This window comes from Canis lupus, chromosome 10 (assembly GCF_011100685.1).
Source record: "Canis lupus familiaris isolate Mischka breed German Shepherd chromosome 10, alternate assembly UU_Cfam_GSD_1.0, whole genome shotgun sequence".
NCBI lineage: Eukaryota > Metazoa > Chordata > Mammalia > Carnivora > Canidae > Canis > Canis lupus.
The window spans coordinates 34,546,131-34,564,035 of NC_049231.1; the positions used below are offsets into that span (position 1 = coordinate 34,546,131).

The 17,905-nt window shown below is 37.5% G+C and overlaps 1 protein-coding gene across 6 annotated transcripts in view; it reads left to right on the top strand.

Annotated features, from left to right (window-relative positions):
- SLC41A2 (solute carrier family 41 member 2) overlaps positions 1–17,905 on the top strand; it is a 119,501-nt gene that overhangs the window by 92,829 nt on the left and 8,767 nt on the right. The window contains exon 14 of one of the 6 annotated variants that reach the window (XM_038550818.1): positions 6,675–6,946. The exons of the other annotated variants lie outside the window; for them this stretch is intronic. Within the exon in view, the coding sequence (XP_038406746.1) occupies positions 6,675–6,752 (78 nt within the window). The 3' untranslated portion in view covers positions 6,753–6,946. Of the gene's footprint in view, positions 1–6,674; positions 6,947–17,905 lie in introns of those variants that run through there. 6 annotated transcript variants of the gene reach the window in all.

Sequence of the window (17,905 nt, forward strand, 5' to 3'; positions counted from 1 at the left end):
GGTTCATAGTCTCAGAAGAATTGTGCTTAGCAAATCTCAGGCCCACTTTAAACGAGCAAATGTATGCTGCTTGTAATAAAATGTATAATCAGGATATACTGATCAATGAATTTCCCAATAACAGTTTCTGTCTTATAAATAATAGTTCATAGCCATTTTGAAACATATGTTTGTTATCTGACCATGGCCACAACACAAATGGTGTAAATTAGGAGCAAGCATCTTCCATTTCTTATCTGGTAGAACATGCTTGAGGTAGAAATATGGTCTACATACTTACTGAAAGAAACACTGGCCCATCTTAGTTCTGTAGTCATGTTCACATGATTTAGTGCCATTTTAGCAATGAATAGAGACATAAAATTAATCTTTCCACAGAAGAAAAATATTTATAAGCCAGGCTACATGTAATCACAAATATCACATACAAAGGATAAAGGAAAAGAGAGAAGATAAGATCCCAATGTGCAGAATATTGTAGAAAGATCAGAGATCTTTAGAGTCAGACAGGAGTTGGAATCTCTGCTCTGCTACTTATTTTGTCACTTTAATCATGTTTTGTAACCTCCTTGGCCTATTTTTTTCCCTAACTCAGAGGATGGTAATGAGGACTAAGCTAATGTATATAAATTACTTGGTGGAATTCCCAGGACCTAATCAGTTTTTCCAATAATGTTAGTGGCTGCAGTTTATCATCATTATTGTCAGAGCCATCATTTCTTCCTTCCCCTCATTATTGAAGCTGGTTATTCAATGCCCTGAGGCCTTTTTTTTTTTAAACCTCCTCACCATTCACCTTCCTTTTGACCCCTGTTCTTTACTACAGTTCTCTTTTTTTTGCTCTTCTGATGAATGCCCTAAGCTTTAGATAGCACCTTTTCATTGCTTACCCTCATATTGTTGTCTTCAGTCTGGACTCCTTTTCTACCATCTCCAGTTACATGTTGAAAGACATCTTTCCCAGGGACACCTGAGTGGCTCAGGGGTTGAGCTTCTGCCTTTCACCCAGGGTGTGATCCTGGACACCCGGGATCAAGTCTCATGTCAGGCTCCCTGCATGGAGCCTGCGTCTCTGCCCCTCTCTCTCTCTCTCTCTCTCTCTCTGTGTGTGTGTATGTGTGTGTGTGTCTCATGAATAAATAAATAAAATCTTAAAGAAAAAAAAGACGTATTTCCCATATCAGTAGGGGTGCTGGGCAAGAAGCCACAAGGGGGAACAGTGAAAAGAGCAGTAGGCCAGGCTTAGGTCATACAAGCAAAAATCCCCTAAATGTCTCCAGCCTGAACTCCCAATGCTGTAGAGTCCTTCTAGGATGGGGAGAGCCTTACTCACATAGACTTTATGTGATATGCACTGCAGTGCCCCAGATCCTAGCCATCACTGTCATCACTGTTAATCCTGCTACTTGTGAGTGCATGCAGTGGAACACGAAGACTCCAAGACTAGGAATAAGTATTTCTGGTCCCTTCTAACTCTGTGACTTTGGCTAAGTCACAGCACTGCTATGTGGCTTAGATTCCTCACTTGTAACTTAGGGGTAAAGATACTAACACTAATGTGACCATATGATTTTCATCGAAACCAGGGCACTTTTGAGAGTGAAAGGGAGTTGTTGATAATTAGAATGACAAACATAAACCATCACTATCCTGGGCAAACAAGGAAACACAGTGACCCTAGTTATCACTCAGATCCCCCTCCTTCATTCATGATATTTAATTTTGTGAATTCCCACTTCTCCAGTAAAGATGATTTGTTACAAAGCATTGTACACACTTAGTAATGTATATGCTAACATTAAAATAAGCTGGTAACTACAGCTATTAATATGAAAATCGATAATTACTACTATAGTAATACTAAGTTAAATTGGCTTTTATGGGTTACCCAGAACCCAGGCAAAAATTGTATTCCTGAAAAATTGTATTCCAAGTCCAAACAGCTGATTTTTTTTCAAACAGCTAATTTTTAATGGGTCTATTGGGTTTTTTAAAAGATATTATTTATTCATGAGAGGACACATTGAGAGAGAGGTAGGGACATAGGCAGAGGTTCTCGAGAAGCAGGCTCCCTGTGGGGAGCCTGATGCAGGACTCGATCCCAGGACTCCAGGATCACACCCTGGGTGAAAGGCAGACGCTCAACCACTGAGCCACCCAGGTGCCCCAGTGGGTCTGTTTTTTACCCAGAATTCTATGTTCACCTCTTTCTGCCATAATTTGGCTTATAGTGTTCAGTTATATCTCCCCTTGATCTTGTGAGAGGAAAAGAGTACTGTTCTTCCTGTGTATAAGCCAATTCATCTTCTTATCACTTAAGTTGTTCATTCTGAACATTTCCCATTTCTGACAGTTCCCTTTTTGAGGTTTGGTGATGTCAGCCACATTTTCAATCTTTAGAGAAAAGTTTCAAAAATGATAATAGCAAATATTTGTATTATATTTATTATTATTATATTATTATTATTATTATTATTATTAGCTCTTCACTGTTAGGCATTTTACATACATGAACTCAGTACTCACTGAGCTAAGTGAGCTAAGTTATGCTCAACTCTGTGAGCTAAGTTATGCTATTCCCATTCTCAGACGAGGCAGTTGATGTAGAGAGTTGAGTGACTTGTCCGAGTCCACACAGCAAGATAGAATCTACAGTCTACACTCCTAACCACTGTGTTTTACAAGAATAAGTTGACACTTTGTTGTGGTCTTAGAGGGTCATAGTTCTTAGTATGGCAATTTCTGAAGACTTAAAGCAATCTTTTTTCTCTGGTTTTGTTACATCTTCCTATTTCTTCCAGCCAGGCATCTTGCATCAGAAAGGCATTCATTCCACAGAGTTTACACAGAATCTATATCTATTGAAGTCAGGTAGGAATCCAGTCAAGAACACAAATATGTCTTGAGTGTCTGGAGAGAAGGACAGAGTGCTATGGAATTTCAGTAGTGGGAGAAATTTTTCCTATGTGGGGAGGAAGATTTATAATGGATAAAATTTTATTTTGTAGAATCCATAGAAAACCCCAGCAGAAGGAAGTGGTAACATTAGGTAAATGAGAAAATTCGGTGCATTTACAGAAAATAGTGAGAAAATTTCTGGGGCATAGGTGCTTATGTAAGGAAGTGATGAAAATCAGGTTGAAAATTATAATTTGTGGCAAGATCATGAAGGATCTTGATGACCAGAATGAAGAGTTTATTGTGTTTTATAAAATGATGCTTTTCAAACTTTGTTCCACTCCCAACAAACTTGAGAGATCTGATACATTCATTTGATGCACTGGAGTATATAGTATATAAGGGCTTGGGCTCTGGTTTCCACCACTCATGCCCATGTCAGCTTAGGCAAGGTAACCTCTCAGGGACTGTTTTCTTGCCTGTAAAAAATTGGCTAAGAATAGACCGACTGTGTGGGTTGTTTTAAGGATAAAATGAGCTAATCCATATAAGGTGCTATTACTGTCTCACTATTTTAATATCATCTTCAATAGCTGTAGTTTACTGGAGTAATGAGTCCCTTAGGGGATCAGTGAGGGGATCAGAACCTATGGAATCTAGCATCAAGAGTCCCTACCATTATTCTGATACCTCACTAATTCCTTGGAGTCATTATTCTCAATAAGTATGGTGGCAGTACCACCATAACTGGAATCCCAAGATAACCACCCACTGAGAGAGTTAATTGGCTTAGCCTTAGGCAAGTTACTTAAGTTCTTGGGGACCTTATTGTTCTTGCCTGTAAGATGAGGATGATGATTCTCCTCTGCATGGTAGTAATAATGTTTAATTGTGTGGCACATAGTAGGCCTTATTGAATGGTGTGCTCATATATTTTTTAAATTACCACACTAACTCAAATCCTATTCCCAGATGGCATCTCAAAGGAAAGAGCTAAGCAACCAGGGGATATTATTTTATTTATTTATTTTTTAAAGTAGGCTTTATGGCCAGAGTGGAGCCCAATATGGGACTTGAACTTGTGACCCTGAGATTGAGACCTGAACTGAGACCAAGAGTCAGACACTTAACCAACTGAACCCACCCAGTTGCCCCAACCAGGGGATTTTAACAGGTTGGCTGACCTCATTCACATTCTTTTCTCCTCAAAATTTGAAATCACTAGATTTCAAATGGAAAATGAGAATCTCTTTATTTGTGTGTGCCTCTGTCTTTTAATTGGTTTCTGTCAGCTTGGGCTGAAGGAAGAGTCAGAAGAGGGGAGGATCAACAGTTCAAAAATTTTTTTCTCCCATAAAAACATCTGCTTTAGCTTTGGGAGGTGATGAATATGGTAACCTCAAGGTAGGCCGTTGAAACAGGTGAAGTTTTGAGATTCTTTTATAGCCTTGTGATTGTTTTTGTGATACAATATTACAATATTTGTACAATATAATACAATATTTATGATACAATAGTGTGATGACATTATAGGTTGTAGGGTCTGAAAGTGGGACACTTTTCTAAATCCATATTTATGATGAATTCTCTAGACAAGTATGCTCAGGCTCTAGGCTAGTCAGGCATGGAAGATGAAATGATTGTCTACCTCACTGTAGACACAGCAAGCATGCTGGATCCCTGGATAGCAAGCCCATTGAGAAAAGGTGCTCTTTTCAGGCTTGTCAGTCCTGATGAAGATGAAGGTAGGGCCAGAGAAGCTGAGCCATCTTTTTCTAGCACTCTGGCTAGGAATATAACCAGCCGTGCTCTGAATCCTGCTGAGACTGCAGATATGACTTAGAGGACTTTTCATATCACTGTCAAAAAACAAAAACAAAAAAATATATATTTTAACAGAGCTCTGTAAAAGCATTTAATTGAAAAACATAAAAACCATTACTCAAGAAATTTGCCAGAATAATTCTTGGTTGATTGTGATCTCAGAATAGTCACCATAGAAATCCTGACCTGGGACGCCTGGGTGGCTCAGCAGTTGAGCATCTGCCTTCGGCTCAGGGCGTGATCCTGGAGTCCCGGGATTGAGTCCCACATTGGGCTCCCTGCATGGAGCCTGCTTCTCCCTCTGCCTATGTCTCTGCTTCTCTCTCTGTGTGTCTCTCACGAATAAATAAAATTTAAAAGAAAGAAATCCTGACCTAATTGATTTTATTATTAAAATTTTTGAGTTTATTTTAAAAAATAAGTATTTAGTACCATACCACTTTTTTTTTTTAATTTAAAGCTAAATATCCATGTTAGTTCTAGTTGTATTGTTAAAAGGAATGTTTAAAGGATGTCAAAGGATGATGAGACCATCATTCGGTATCTAAAGTAAAGAGACAGAGTTGACTTTATTGCTCACTGTTGGGTGGGAGCTATGCTGGGGTCAGTCAGGGAGAATCTCTCCAGCCCAGCAAACTGCTGATCTTACATCAGATTTTAGGAAAGTGTGGGCTGAGGGATTGGCAGATGTCCAAAAGCACGAGTGAGTTGATGCCGTCTGTACAAATATGGTTACTTGGTTGTGACTAGTGTTTTGTTTGGTTGGCCCCACACCGTGTATTTATTGGACTGAATCTGTTCCTAATTGGCTACTTTAGGAAGCAAGGACTATCACTGTTTGGCTGGCTTTTAAAGTATGTTCAATAAATCTAAGTTGTTTATTGATTGAATGAGTTCAAAAGTAGTTCTGATAGCTTTTTGTTAATGTGGCTAAAGAATCATCAGTGTTTTCCTGGGAGAGGATGAACGAAGTTCTAAATTCTCAGTCTACATTTTTGTTCTTCACTCGTCAAAGCTGCAGGAGATCCCTAGGGATTGTCCAGACCTTCACCTAGGTTGCTGATTCTTCTTGAAGGCAGGGTTTCATTTGTGAAGATCTGCTTTTTAGTTTATATCAATCAGCATAATTTCATTTTTTTTCCTTTGCATCATTTGCTGAAACATCTGCTGGGACAGTGGCTTTCAAATAATTTGAGGCTCTAGACAATAAGCCTCAAAGAACTTTGAGACAAACCAGAATAATGAGGAGTATTAGAAGAAGGGACTAGGATATATTCACTAGCATTACCTAAGAGTTTTCAGGCCTGACCCAGAAAATAAGTCTTAAACATTCCCCAGGTAACCAGATTACCTTTTCTTTTAGCTTAGATATAGATTGCTTTCTTTCACCTGTAATGTTGGCCAGGGTTAAATAACACAAGTGTTAGTAGTGGTTTTGGTTGGCCAAAAGAAAATTCAAAACCATTCTATTATCTGCAGCTGAAACTGTTATTTTCGTAGTCTTGTGTGGAAGCTGTGTACTTTGTATGGTCATCTCTGCTCTGAGAATCTTGAGTTAATAGTCAGCTTTCCATGAATCATTTTTCTGGAAGTGCTCTGAAGAACCTGTTTTAGGTTCTCAACTGGTATTACCTTCCAGCTCTGCTAATATCCCTTCCATTTTTTTTCCCCAGAGGATGTTGCTAGTTTAGTTTTATCCAGGGATTATATTTTGTGTTGTTTTGTTTTTAATTGAATAATGGGGATCTCTGGGTGGCTCAGCAGTTTAGCGCCTGCCTTCAGCCCAGGGCACCATCCTGGGGTCCCAGGATCGAGTCCCACATTGGGCTCCCTGCAGGGAGCCTGCTTCTCCCTCTGCCTGTATGTCTGCCTCTCTCTCTCTGCCTCTCATGAATAAATAAATAAAATCTTTAAAAAATAATAACTAAATAATGGACATTCCTTTCACACAGGGTTGTACCTGGACATGGATAAAAAGACCATGGATTATTTTATTCATCACCATAAACTCAGCACCAGCTTCTGCCTGATACAGCAAATAATAATCAAATAAGTATTCAGCTTTATAGTATTAGATTATTTTAGGCATTTCAGTCATGTTTCTTCATGCAGATTCTGATCTCATTGAAAGCAATAACTATGTTGTATTCTTTTCTAAATGATCCAGAAAGCTTTATCACAGTGTTTTCTCTGTTAGGTATAAATAAATATTTGTTAAATTGGATTTGAGATGTGTTCAGTGTACTTTGAGTATTTGGGCAAATACTGACGCAGTTCCTCATTGTTTGAGCAGAAGAAGCCAGACACAAAAGAATGCATAATAAATTTATTGTAACATTTATATTAAGTATAGATAAAGGCACAAATAACAACAAAAGTAAATGAAGTTTGGTGACTAACTTGTGCCAGAAGAAGAATTGAAGACCCATAATTGATGAGCCACTATTCTTGGATACCTTACTCACAAGAAAAATATGAACTAATGTTTATCCTTTTAGCAGTACCCTGAGATGTGCATAGTCTTCCTTACTTTCCAAGTGACAATCTGAGAGACTGTAAGCTTAAAAGATTTACCTAGAGTAACAGAAGTAGTTAAGTAATAGATGAAATTTGAACTTAGAGCTGTATTACTCCAAAGTCTTTGTTCTCTTTACCTCATCACAAGTAAAAGGACTGAGAATTTAACTTGGTAATCTCATTCTTTATTAGTGGATGATGATGGAAAGAGGTCCCAGACTCCAGGGTAGGGATCAGCAAACTTTTCCTGTAAAAGGCCAGATAGTCAACATTTTAGGCCTTACAGATCACATGGTTTCTGTCACAGGTACTCAGCTCTGCTATGACAGCATAGCAGCAGCCATTGACATCGTGTAAATAAATGAGCATAGCCACGTCCCAGCAAAGCTTTACTTATGGACACTGGAAATTAAATTTCCTATATGTTTATGTGTCAGAAAATACTATTCTTCCTTTGATTATCTTTAACCATTTGAAAATATTAAAACCATTCTTAGTGTATGGGCCATACAGGTGGTAGGCCAGATTTGACCAGGAGTATAGTTTGCTGACCCCTGCTGTAGGCTGTTGCTGCAAAGAAAACTCTATCAAAGTCTCTCTCTATATATGTAGAATAATATATATATATTATATATATATATTCAATTTATTTTTAAAATTAATTTTAGTGGTAGAATTTAATGATTCATCATTTGCACAGAACACCCAGTACCCTTATATGAAATATCTTCCTTAATGCCCATCACCCAGTTACCCCATCCCCCTACTCCCCTCACCTCCAGCAACCCTCAGTTTGTTTCCTAGAGTTCAGCATCTCTTATGGTTTGCCTCCTTCTCAGTTTTCATCTTATTTTCCTTTCCTTCCCCTTATTCACCTATTTTGTTTCTTAAATTACACATATGAATGAAATCATATGGTATTTATCTTTCTCTGACTGATTTTGCTTAGCATAATACTCTCTAGTTCCATCTACCTCATTGCAAATGGCAAGATTTCATTCTTCTTGATAGCTGAATAATATTATATATATATATATATATATATATATATATATAATGGAATATTATACATATATGTGTGTGTGTGTGTGTGTGTGTGTGTATACACACGTACCATGTCTTCTTTATCTGTTCATCTGTTAATGGATATTTGGGCTTTTCCATAGTTTGTCTATTGTAAGCATTGCTGCTATAAACATTGGGGTGTGTGTGCCCCTTCTATTCACTATGTTTGTATCCTTTAGATAAAGCCCTAGTAGTGTAATTGCTGAGTTGTAGGGTACTCTTTTTTAAAGAAATGTATTTATTTACTCATGAGAGAGAGAGACAGAGACACAGGCAGAGGGAGAAGCGGGCTCCATGCAGGGAGCCTGACGTGGGACTCGATCCTGGGTCTCCAGGATCAGGCCCTGGGCTGAAGGCAGCGCTAAACCCCTGAGCCACCCAGGCTGCCCCTAGGGTACTCTATTTTTAACTTCTTCAGAAACCTCTATACTGTTTTTAGAGTAGCTGCACCAGACTGCATTCCCACCAAGAGTATAAGAGGGTTCCCCTTTCTCTGCATCCTCACCAACATCTGTCATTTCCTGACTTTTTAATTTTAGCCATTTTGACTAACGTGAGCTGGTATCTCACTGTGGTTTTGATTTGTATTTCCCTGATACTGAGTGATATTGAGCATTTTTTCATGTGTCTGTTGGCAATTTGTATGTCTTCTTTGGAGAAATGCCTTTTCATGTCTTCTGCCCATTTCTTGACTGGATTTTTTTGTTTGTTGGGGTATTGAGTTTGATAAGTTCTTTACAGATTTTGGATACTAGTCCTTTATCTGATAAGACATTTGCAAATATCTTCTTTTAGTCTTGTTGACTATTTCCTTTGCTGTGTAAAAGTTTTTATCTTGATGAAGTCCCAGTAGTTCATTTTTGCTTTTGTTTCTCTTGCCTTTGGAGACATCTCTAGCAAGAAGTTGCTATAGCTAAGGTCAAAGAGGTTGCTGCCTGTGTTCTCATCTAGAATTTTGATGGATTCTTGTCTCACATTTAGATCTTTCATCCATTTTGAGTCTATTTTTTGTATATGGTATAAGAAAGTAGTCCAGTTTCATTCCTCTGCATGTGGCTGTTCAATTTTCCCAACACCATTTGTTGAAGAAACTTTTTTTTTCCATTGCATATTGTTTCCTGCATTGTCAAAGATTAGTTGACCATAGGGTTGAGGGTCCATTTCTGGATTTTCTCTTCTGTTCCATTCGTCTACATGTCTATTTTTGTGCCAGTATCATACTGTGTTGATGATTGCAGCTTTGTAATATAGCTTGAAGTTCAGAATTGTGATGCCACCAGCTTTGGTTTTGTTTTTCAACACTCCTTTGGTTATTCAGGGTCTTCTCTAGTTCTCTACAAATTTTAGGATGGTTTGTTCCAGCTCTATGAAAAATGCTGGTGGTATTTTGATAGGCATTGCATTGAATGTATAGATTGCTCTGGGTAGCATAGACTTTTAACAATATTAGTTCTTCCGATCCTTGAGCAGGGAATGTTTTTCCCTTTCTGTTTGTCTTCCTCAATTTCTTTTGTAAGTGTTCTGTAGTTTTCAGAGTACAGATCCTTTATCTCTTTTGTTAGGCTTATTCCTAGGCAATTGTGAATGGGATCAATTTCTTTATTTCTCTTTCTTCTGCCTTATTGTTAGTGTATAGAAATGCAACTGATTTCTGTGCATTGATTTTATATCCTGCAAGAATCTTTATATATTTTTAGGAATTGCCTTTCTAAACAGATTTTAAAATCTTAACAGATGTTTTTCAAACCTCTCCCTATGTGGTGCACATTGCTACTTAATACAAAGAGATGAACATTTCAACAAAAGCAATTTGAAAGAAAATAACATTAAGGTTTAACTTACATGCAGTGAAATATACCCATGTAAAATGTGTTAAGTTTGATGAGTTCTGAGATATGTGTACACCCCTGTAATAACCACCCCAGTCAACACATCGCAGTCAGTGTCCCTCCAATCCCTGGTTTTAGACAATCACTGATCTATTCTCTATCACTATAAATTACATTTTCCTTTTATAGAATTTCATATAAGTAAATCTAAATATGTATTCTTTGCTTCCTTTTACTTCACATGTATTTTGAAATTTATTAATAGTTGCATATAGTTAGTAATTTGCTCTGTTTTTGCTGCTTTGTTTTCTGTTGTATGACTATACCACGGTTGGTTTATCCATTCACCTGCTGGTAAACAATTGGTTTGCTTCCAGTTTGGGGCTATTATGAATGAAGCTGCTGTTAACATCTGTGTATAAATCTTTGTGGAGATATATGTTTTTGTTTCCTTTGGGTAAATACCTACGTGTGGAATTGCTGGCTCTTATGGGATAGGTATGTTTAACTTTATAAGAAGCTGCCAAGCTGTTTTCCAGTGTGATTATACTGTTCTGAAATCCTATTGGTACAAGAGTTCCTGTTTCTCCACATCCTTACCATCACTTAGTATTGTCAGTCTTTGTACCTTTAGCCATTTTAGTGGGTGTAAAGGTGGTAGTTCATGGTCATCATAATTTCTGGTATTGATTATCTTTTCATGGATTTATTGGCCATTCACATTTTCTTTTGTGAAGTTCAATCTTATGTCCATTTTTAATAATGAATTGACTTATGGAGTCGTAAGAGTTCTTTATATTTCTGAATAGTCCTTTGTTATATACCTGCATTAAAAATATCATCTACCAGTCTATACATTGCTTCTTTATTTTTTTAACCATATATTTTAACATCATACGTTTCAATTTTAATAAAGTCAGTTTATCAGTTTTTCAGATAAACTAGTGCTTTTATCAGAAAAGCTACTGCTTTTCTTTGTCCTAAGAAACCATTGTCTATGCCTGGCTTGTGAGAGGTTTTTCCTGTTTTATTTGAGAAATCTTCTGGTTTTAACTTTTTTGGAGTTCTCTAATCCATTTTGACTTAATTTTTGTGAATTACAGATTAAGGTTCATATTTTTCCTTATGAATACCTGGTTGTTCCAGCACCATTTATTGGGAAAACTATCCTTACTCTCCTTGAATGACCTTAGTGTCTATCAGAAGTCAGTTTATTATGTATATGTGGGTCTATTTCTAAATTTTATTCTGTTCCACTGATGTATATGTCTGTTCTTGTATAACTGTTTTCTTTTGAGCCCGCACATGTTTTTTTAAAGTTTTAGTCTCAAAAGAAATCATTTTCCATTCTTCTTAATTGCAAGCTCTCTTCTTTATGTGAGTCTCAGTTCATTTATAGGAGTATTTGATGTGCCAGATAACCAAAACTAATGTAGATGTTTTTCTCTGTTATTTCTGCCAAATCAATATCCTTTTATTCACTGCTCTTAACATAGAATTCTCAGTGTGCTAGTATTTCAACAGCAACAGTAATTATATTTATGAATCCTTATGTGATACTGTATCTCAAAGCTCAAAGCTTCTGGAAGTCCAAGGGGATTACATCTGGATTTTCACACTTGTCACTTCTCATGGCAGCTTTTTTCTAAGATGTGAATTAGACTAATTATACATGTTCCTTCCTTTTGTATATCTGACTCCATTCCCTGCTTTGCCCCATATTCTGTCTCTTACCAATAACTGTAGATCCTTTGATATCAAGAAAAGATTGATTTTCAAATCTCTCAGTTATTTCTTTGACTGTTCTTTTTACTTCCTCCTGGTTAAATGGGTTGTCTTCTTTTCAGGGTTTACCTTCCTTATGTCAAAGAAGTTCAGAACTGTACTTCTGACACTTTTCATTTTACCTGAAGTTAAAATGTTTTCCAGGTAGTTCCATGTTCCAGCAGTATTTGTTATTCAGTTCCTGTAGACTTCAAAGTTATCCTTTTAAATATGTTTTCTGAGACCATCTGTCACCATTAAAGTAATAAACAAGGAAACGAATGGATTTCTGTACTGAGCTTAGGCAAGGAAGGGGTTTTGGTCATTCTTTCATGAGCATTTTTGTTTGTTTTCATTTGAGGTTTGTTTCATATCATAAAGGCAACATACACTTATCATGGTAAAATGCCCATAATCCCCACACTCAAAGATCACCATCACAAATATTTTGGTGTGCTATTTAAAAAATATATTTAAAAAAATTATTTCTCAAATTTGAGTATTACATATATTGGAAAGTCATACAATAAATGGTTTTAAATGAATGAATATTCTTTTTTTTCATTGAAATGTTTTGCTAGGCAACCTGCAGAAAGGGAGATGGTATAGAAACAGGGTGATCTTGGGCTATGGGCAGAGTGAAGGGGGAGCACCTAAGTTGCTCAGGGCCTGATCTCTGCCTAGTGCATCTTTCCCTAATATTCAGTGGATACTAAGAACATTAAAGTAATCTAACTCAGTAGGAGAAGATCAATACATGTTCACTCCTATAGCTATTTAAATATGTTTATTTCTATCTTTTTCCCCCTTTTTATTAGAAACTAACAAACATCTTATTTTTGCTTGACTTTTTTTTTTTTTAATTTTCAGGTTGTCATTTCCTAATGTTAAACTGGCTCTTTGCGTGATTGGAACAGAATGATATGGTCAGATGAGGGAGCAATCAGTAGTGGGATTAACTGGGCCAGGGTTAAAGAACACCAGCCAAAAGATTATTATTTTTTAATTGTAATTATATATTAAATATTGAATAGATGAACAATAATGACATGCACAAGGTATAAAGAATAATAAACACCAGGACACTCACCAGTCAGCTTAACAAATAGAACACTACCAGAACCCTAGTATCTGTACCTTTTAAAGCTACACATTCTAAAAGTTTCTTTTTTTTTTTTTCTTTTTTCTAAAGTTTCTTTTGGACAAAAGGTCTTCACCATTTTTATGACTGGACTCCTTGGAAATCTTAGGTCCCTTCTCAAAATAAGTTTTATTCATTTCCCACCTTCCTCCACCTACCACCTTACAAAAATAATTCAGACCAAAGAAAAGATGCCTTTATTGAAATATCAGGAGTAGACTGAATTCCTGTTGACTGATAATCCTAAATTCTTAGGAGCAAACATTTATATATTCGATTTTAATTAGTGGAGTTTCTAGTCTGGAAACTGTATTAGGGAAGCATATTTTTATAGGGAAAATAAATTCAGCCTTTGTATGTTAGGGGTTTGGAAGAACTGTACTAATTTACTACTCCTGGTGTTTATTTGCATTATATTTCCAAGCCTTCCTTCCCTGAAGAATCATCTTTCTTTACATAGTACACAAGGCTGTTACTGGCATTCAGGACATTGAGAGGATGCTAGTATGCAGGAATGTTAATTCTAGCTCAAAGAAGGAGCTGGCCAAGAGAATCAATATTGTCCAAAGCAAATATATATTTTTGTACTCTGGATATTTATTTAAATTCCAAGCAATACAGCTAGAACATCCAGAACAGGCTACAAATTTGCCTTTTCAGAAGGTACACTTACCTAAAGAATTTATGCATATCTCATAAAAAACAGATGATGTAAAAACACATTCTACCCTTGGTTTGATTTCAATGTATTTTCACAGTGAAAAGCATGCATTCCTTAAATAATCATTTAGTTTTAAAATAAAATATGTTGCATTAAGTAATATCTGATACTTACTGTGATTTTATAATTCGTTAGATACTGTGTTCCAAGGAAACACTGAAATCCTTTGTTACTTACAAAAAAATTAATAATTGAAATCTGAGTGAACTTTAAGTCATCATAATACCGTTAACAAGAAATTGCATGGGAAGGGAACTTAAAGTCCAATTAATGGAGTAAGAATTGGGAGGGAGTGGGAGAAGACATGCATATGTGAGGCAAGCAATCACTACATAGTTCATGATCACACATTTCTTACCTTTGCACTCAAGAGCTAGAACAGACTATGAAGGCATAAATTAATCTGTTTTAAAGAAGGCTAAACTAAGGATCATAGAGAAAAGTCATGTTAGGTGGTGAGTGTTAGAAACCAGTGTTCATAACCTTGCATCACGGAACTATTAGTGAATGAGGTAAACAATAAAGGTACAACCAGTGCAAAAAAAAAAAAAAGAAAAGAAACCAGTGTTCACACTTCCATTCCAATAACCTTTTTAAAAAAATTTTTTTTAAAGATTTTTATTTTAGAGAGAAAGAGAGCATTGTGGGGGGAGGGGCAGAAGGAGAGGGAGAGAGAATCCCAAGTATACTCCCTAGTAAGCACAGAGCCTGATACTGGGCACGATCCCAGGACCCTGAGATCATGACCTGAACTGAAACCAAGAGCTGGATGCTCAACCAACTGAGCCACTCAGGTGCCCCCAATAACCTTTTAATTAAGGATCATAAATTCAGCATAATAACTGATGAACAATGAGCATGACATTAATATTTATTGAGTACTGACTGTGTATAGACACTTGTTTAACTTCTTTACATATATTATTTAATTTCTGCAACCCACCTGTGATAATGGATATTTCATTGCAGAGATGAGAAAGATTTGAGGTTTATTCACTCATCAGTAGTAATTCAGTGGTAGAGCCTGTTCAGCGACACATGATTGCTTCAGGCTTATTATGGATAAGTGTTTTTGCTAAAAACCAAGAGATCAAATAGAAAAATGACATTATTTTCTCCTTTAAGAGATTTCCACATGAGATCCCTGGAACCTAGCATGTCAGATGTACATATTAGGTCAGTAGCTTTCAAATGTTTTGTTTTATTTTGTTTTGTTTTTTTAAAGATTTCTTATTTATTCATGAGAGACACAGAGAGGCAGAGGCACAGGCAGAGGTAGAAGCAGGCTGCATGCAGGGAGCCCGATGCGGGACTCGATCCCAGGACCCTGAGGTCACACCCTGAGCTGAAGGCAGACATTCAACCACTGAGCCACCTGGGTATCCCAGCTTTCAAATGTTTTTGACCACAATCTTAAGTAAGAAATATGTTCAAGGTACCTGGGTAGCTCAGTCAGATAGACATCCAACTCTTGATTTCGGCTCAGGTCACCATCTTAGGGTTGTGAGATTGATTGAGCCCCACGTTGGGCTCTGCGCTGGGCACAGAACCTGCTTAAGATTCTCTCTCTCCCTCTTCTCCCCTCCCTTCTCCATTAAAAAAAAAAAAAACTAAAGAAAGAAAAATGTTTATACTGAAACTAATGCATCCATTTATATATTTTATTTATATATAAATATATGTAATTTCATAGCTGAAACAAAAGTTGTATGAAATATCCTGTTAGCATACTAATACTTTCTATTCTAACCCTGTTGTATTCTATTTTATTGTATTTCATTTTTTAAAAGACCAATTACATTAAATTGACTTCATAGCTATTCGTGGGTCATATACTGAAAAAAGACATGTTAGATATATATTATTTTTTAGTTCTTTTATGTGTGTGTTAAAAACTAGATATTACTAGTCCTCCAAAGCAACTCTAGCTGATCCTTCTGTTATTTTACCTCTGTGTTGTACTTGGATTGCTAATTTTGCTTTCTCAATTTAAGAAATTATCTACAATCTGTTATTTATGGTATATGAGGATCTAGCCATCTTACCCCATGTTTTATTTCCCCAACTTTCATCCTCCTAGTATAGGAAGGCTCAATTTTTATTTTATGAATAAGTATTGTTTATATTCTGTGGCTATAAATATCATTTATCACAGAGCCAAGCCATGTGTTATATTTTTTTAATTTTTTAAAAATATTTTCTTTCTTTTTATCTCTCTCTGATTTTTTTCTGGAGATAGTTGCCCTATTTTTTCACTGGCATAATTTCCTATATCCTATCCTTAGTTTTTTCCCACATGATCCATCATAGCTGCCACACATCTGTACTTAGTTTTTTGCTCCCAGACTCTGTTATATCAGATAATTTGCCACTTGCCTTGATCGTAGAGACCTCATTTCTAGAGTGCTCCATCTAGGGATCCCTGGGTGGCTCAGCAGTTTAGCGCCTGCCTTTGGCCCAGGGCATGATCCCGGAGACCCGGGATCGAATCCCACGTCGGGCTCCCGGTGCATGGAGCCTGCTTCTCTCTCCTCCTGTGTCTCTGTCTCTGTCTCTGTCTCTCTCTATGTCTATCATGAATAAAGAAATAAATCTTTAAAAAAAAAAAATAGAGTGCTCCATCTACCTGCTATTTCTGGACTCTGGCTCCCCAGCTCACCTGGCACCTTCTTCCCTCACTGCTCTCTGCAGTTGGCTCTTCTATTCTCCCATCCCCATTCCTTCTCTCCCTCTGGTTCTCCCCTCATTTTCATCACACATTTTCTTTTTTTTTTTTTTTTTAACATTTATTTATTTATTTTTAAATATTTATTTATTTATTTATGATAGAGAGAGGCAGAGGCACAGGCAAAGGGAGAAGCAGGCTCCATGCCAGAACCCGACGCGGGACTTAATCCCGGGACTCCAGGATCGTGCCCTGGGCCAAAGGCAGGTGCCAAACCGCTGAGCCACCCAGGGATCCCCACACATTTTCTTTTTTAAAAAAGATTCTTATTTATTTATTTGAGACAGGGCATGAGCCTGGGAAGGGGCAGAGGCAGAGGGAGAGGAAGACTCCCTGCTGAGTAGTTCCCAGATCCCAGGACACCACTGAAATCATGACCTGAGTTGAAGGCAGATGCTTAGCCAACTGAGCCACCCAGGCACATTTTCAAGAAAGTTCTAAAGAGAGAGAACATGGGAGAAAACTTCCTGAGTGCATGCATGTCTTAAAATGCTTTAGTTTAACCTTCAATACTTGGGTGACAGATTGGCTGGGCACAGGATTATGGATTAGAAATCTCTTTCTCTTGGAATTTTGAAGGCATTGCTTCTTTGTTTCCCTGTGTGCTGTTGGGAAAGTCAGGCTCTTGTTCCTTCATATAGGACCTATGAGGTTTTTTTTAATCATTGCAAATATTTACTATGTTCTTTCTATGTGGTAGGTACTGTTAACTTTTCTGTCCCATTTCATCTATGAGACAGGGATTATTTCCACTACAGGGAAGAGACTGCAGCATGCAGAGTGTGAGTGGCTTGGAAGTAGAGAAGGCTGTGGCCTGGGCACTCTCCAATGGGAGGATGGGGGGGATCAGCCGCTGAACTGGGAGCCCTCCGAATCTGAGCATCTGATGTCCTCTCTGGAGGGTTTTCCTTCTGCCCGCTACTGTTCTTGGAGCAAAGGAGGTCTAAAGGAACCCCATCGCTAACTGTGCAGACTCCTCATTCTCAGCCAGTACTTCATAGTCCCCAGTGGTTTTAAGTCCTGAGATTCTTCCCCTTCAGTTTTCTCCAGAAGATGTCCCATTATTTCCCTAGATGGGGAAGGACAGTTGCACAAATGATCAAACAATTAGATCTTTGCTCACTCCACACAGACACTTAAATACCCCTTTTGGTTTTAGCCCCAGCGCCCCTTAGTGCTACCAAGTTCACACCTTTCAGTTTGAACTCTGCAGGGCACGCTGACATCCTCTTCTAGGGAGCCCCTAGGGAGGTAGGTTTTTTTTTTTTTTTTAAGATTTAATTTGTTCATGAGAGACACAGAGAGAGGGGCAGAGACACAGGCAGAGGGAGAAGCAGATTCCCTGCAGGGAGCTGGATGCGGTACTCGATCCCAGGACCCCGGGATCATGCCCTGAGCTAAAGGCAGACGCTCAACTGCTG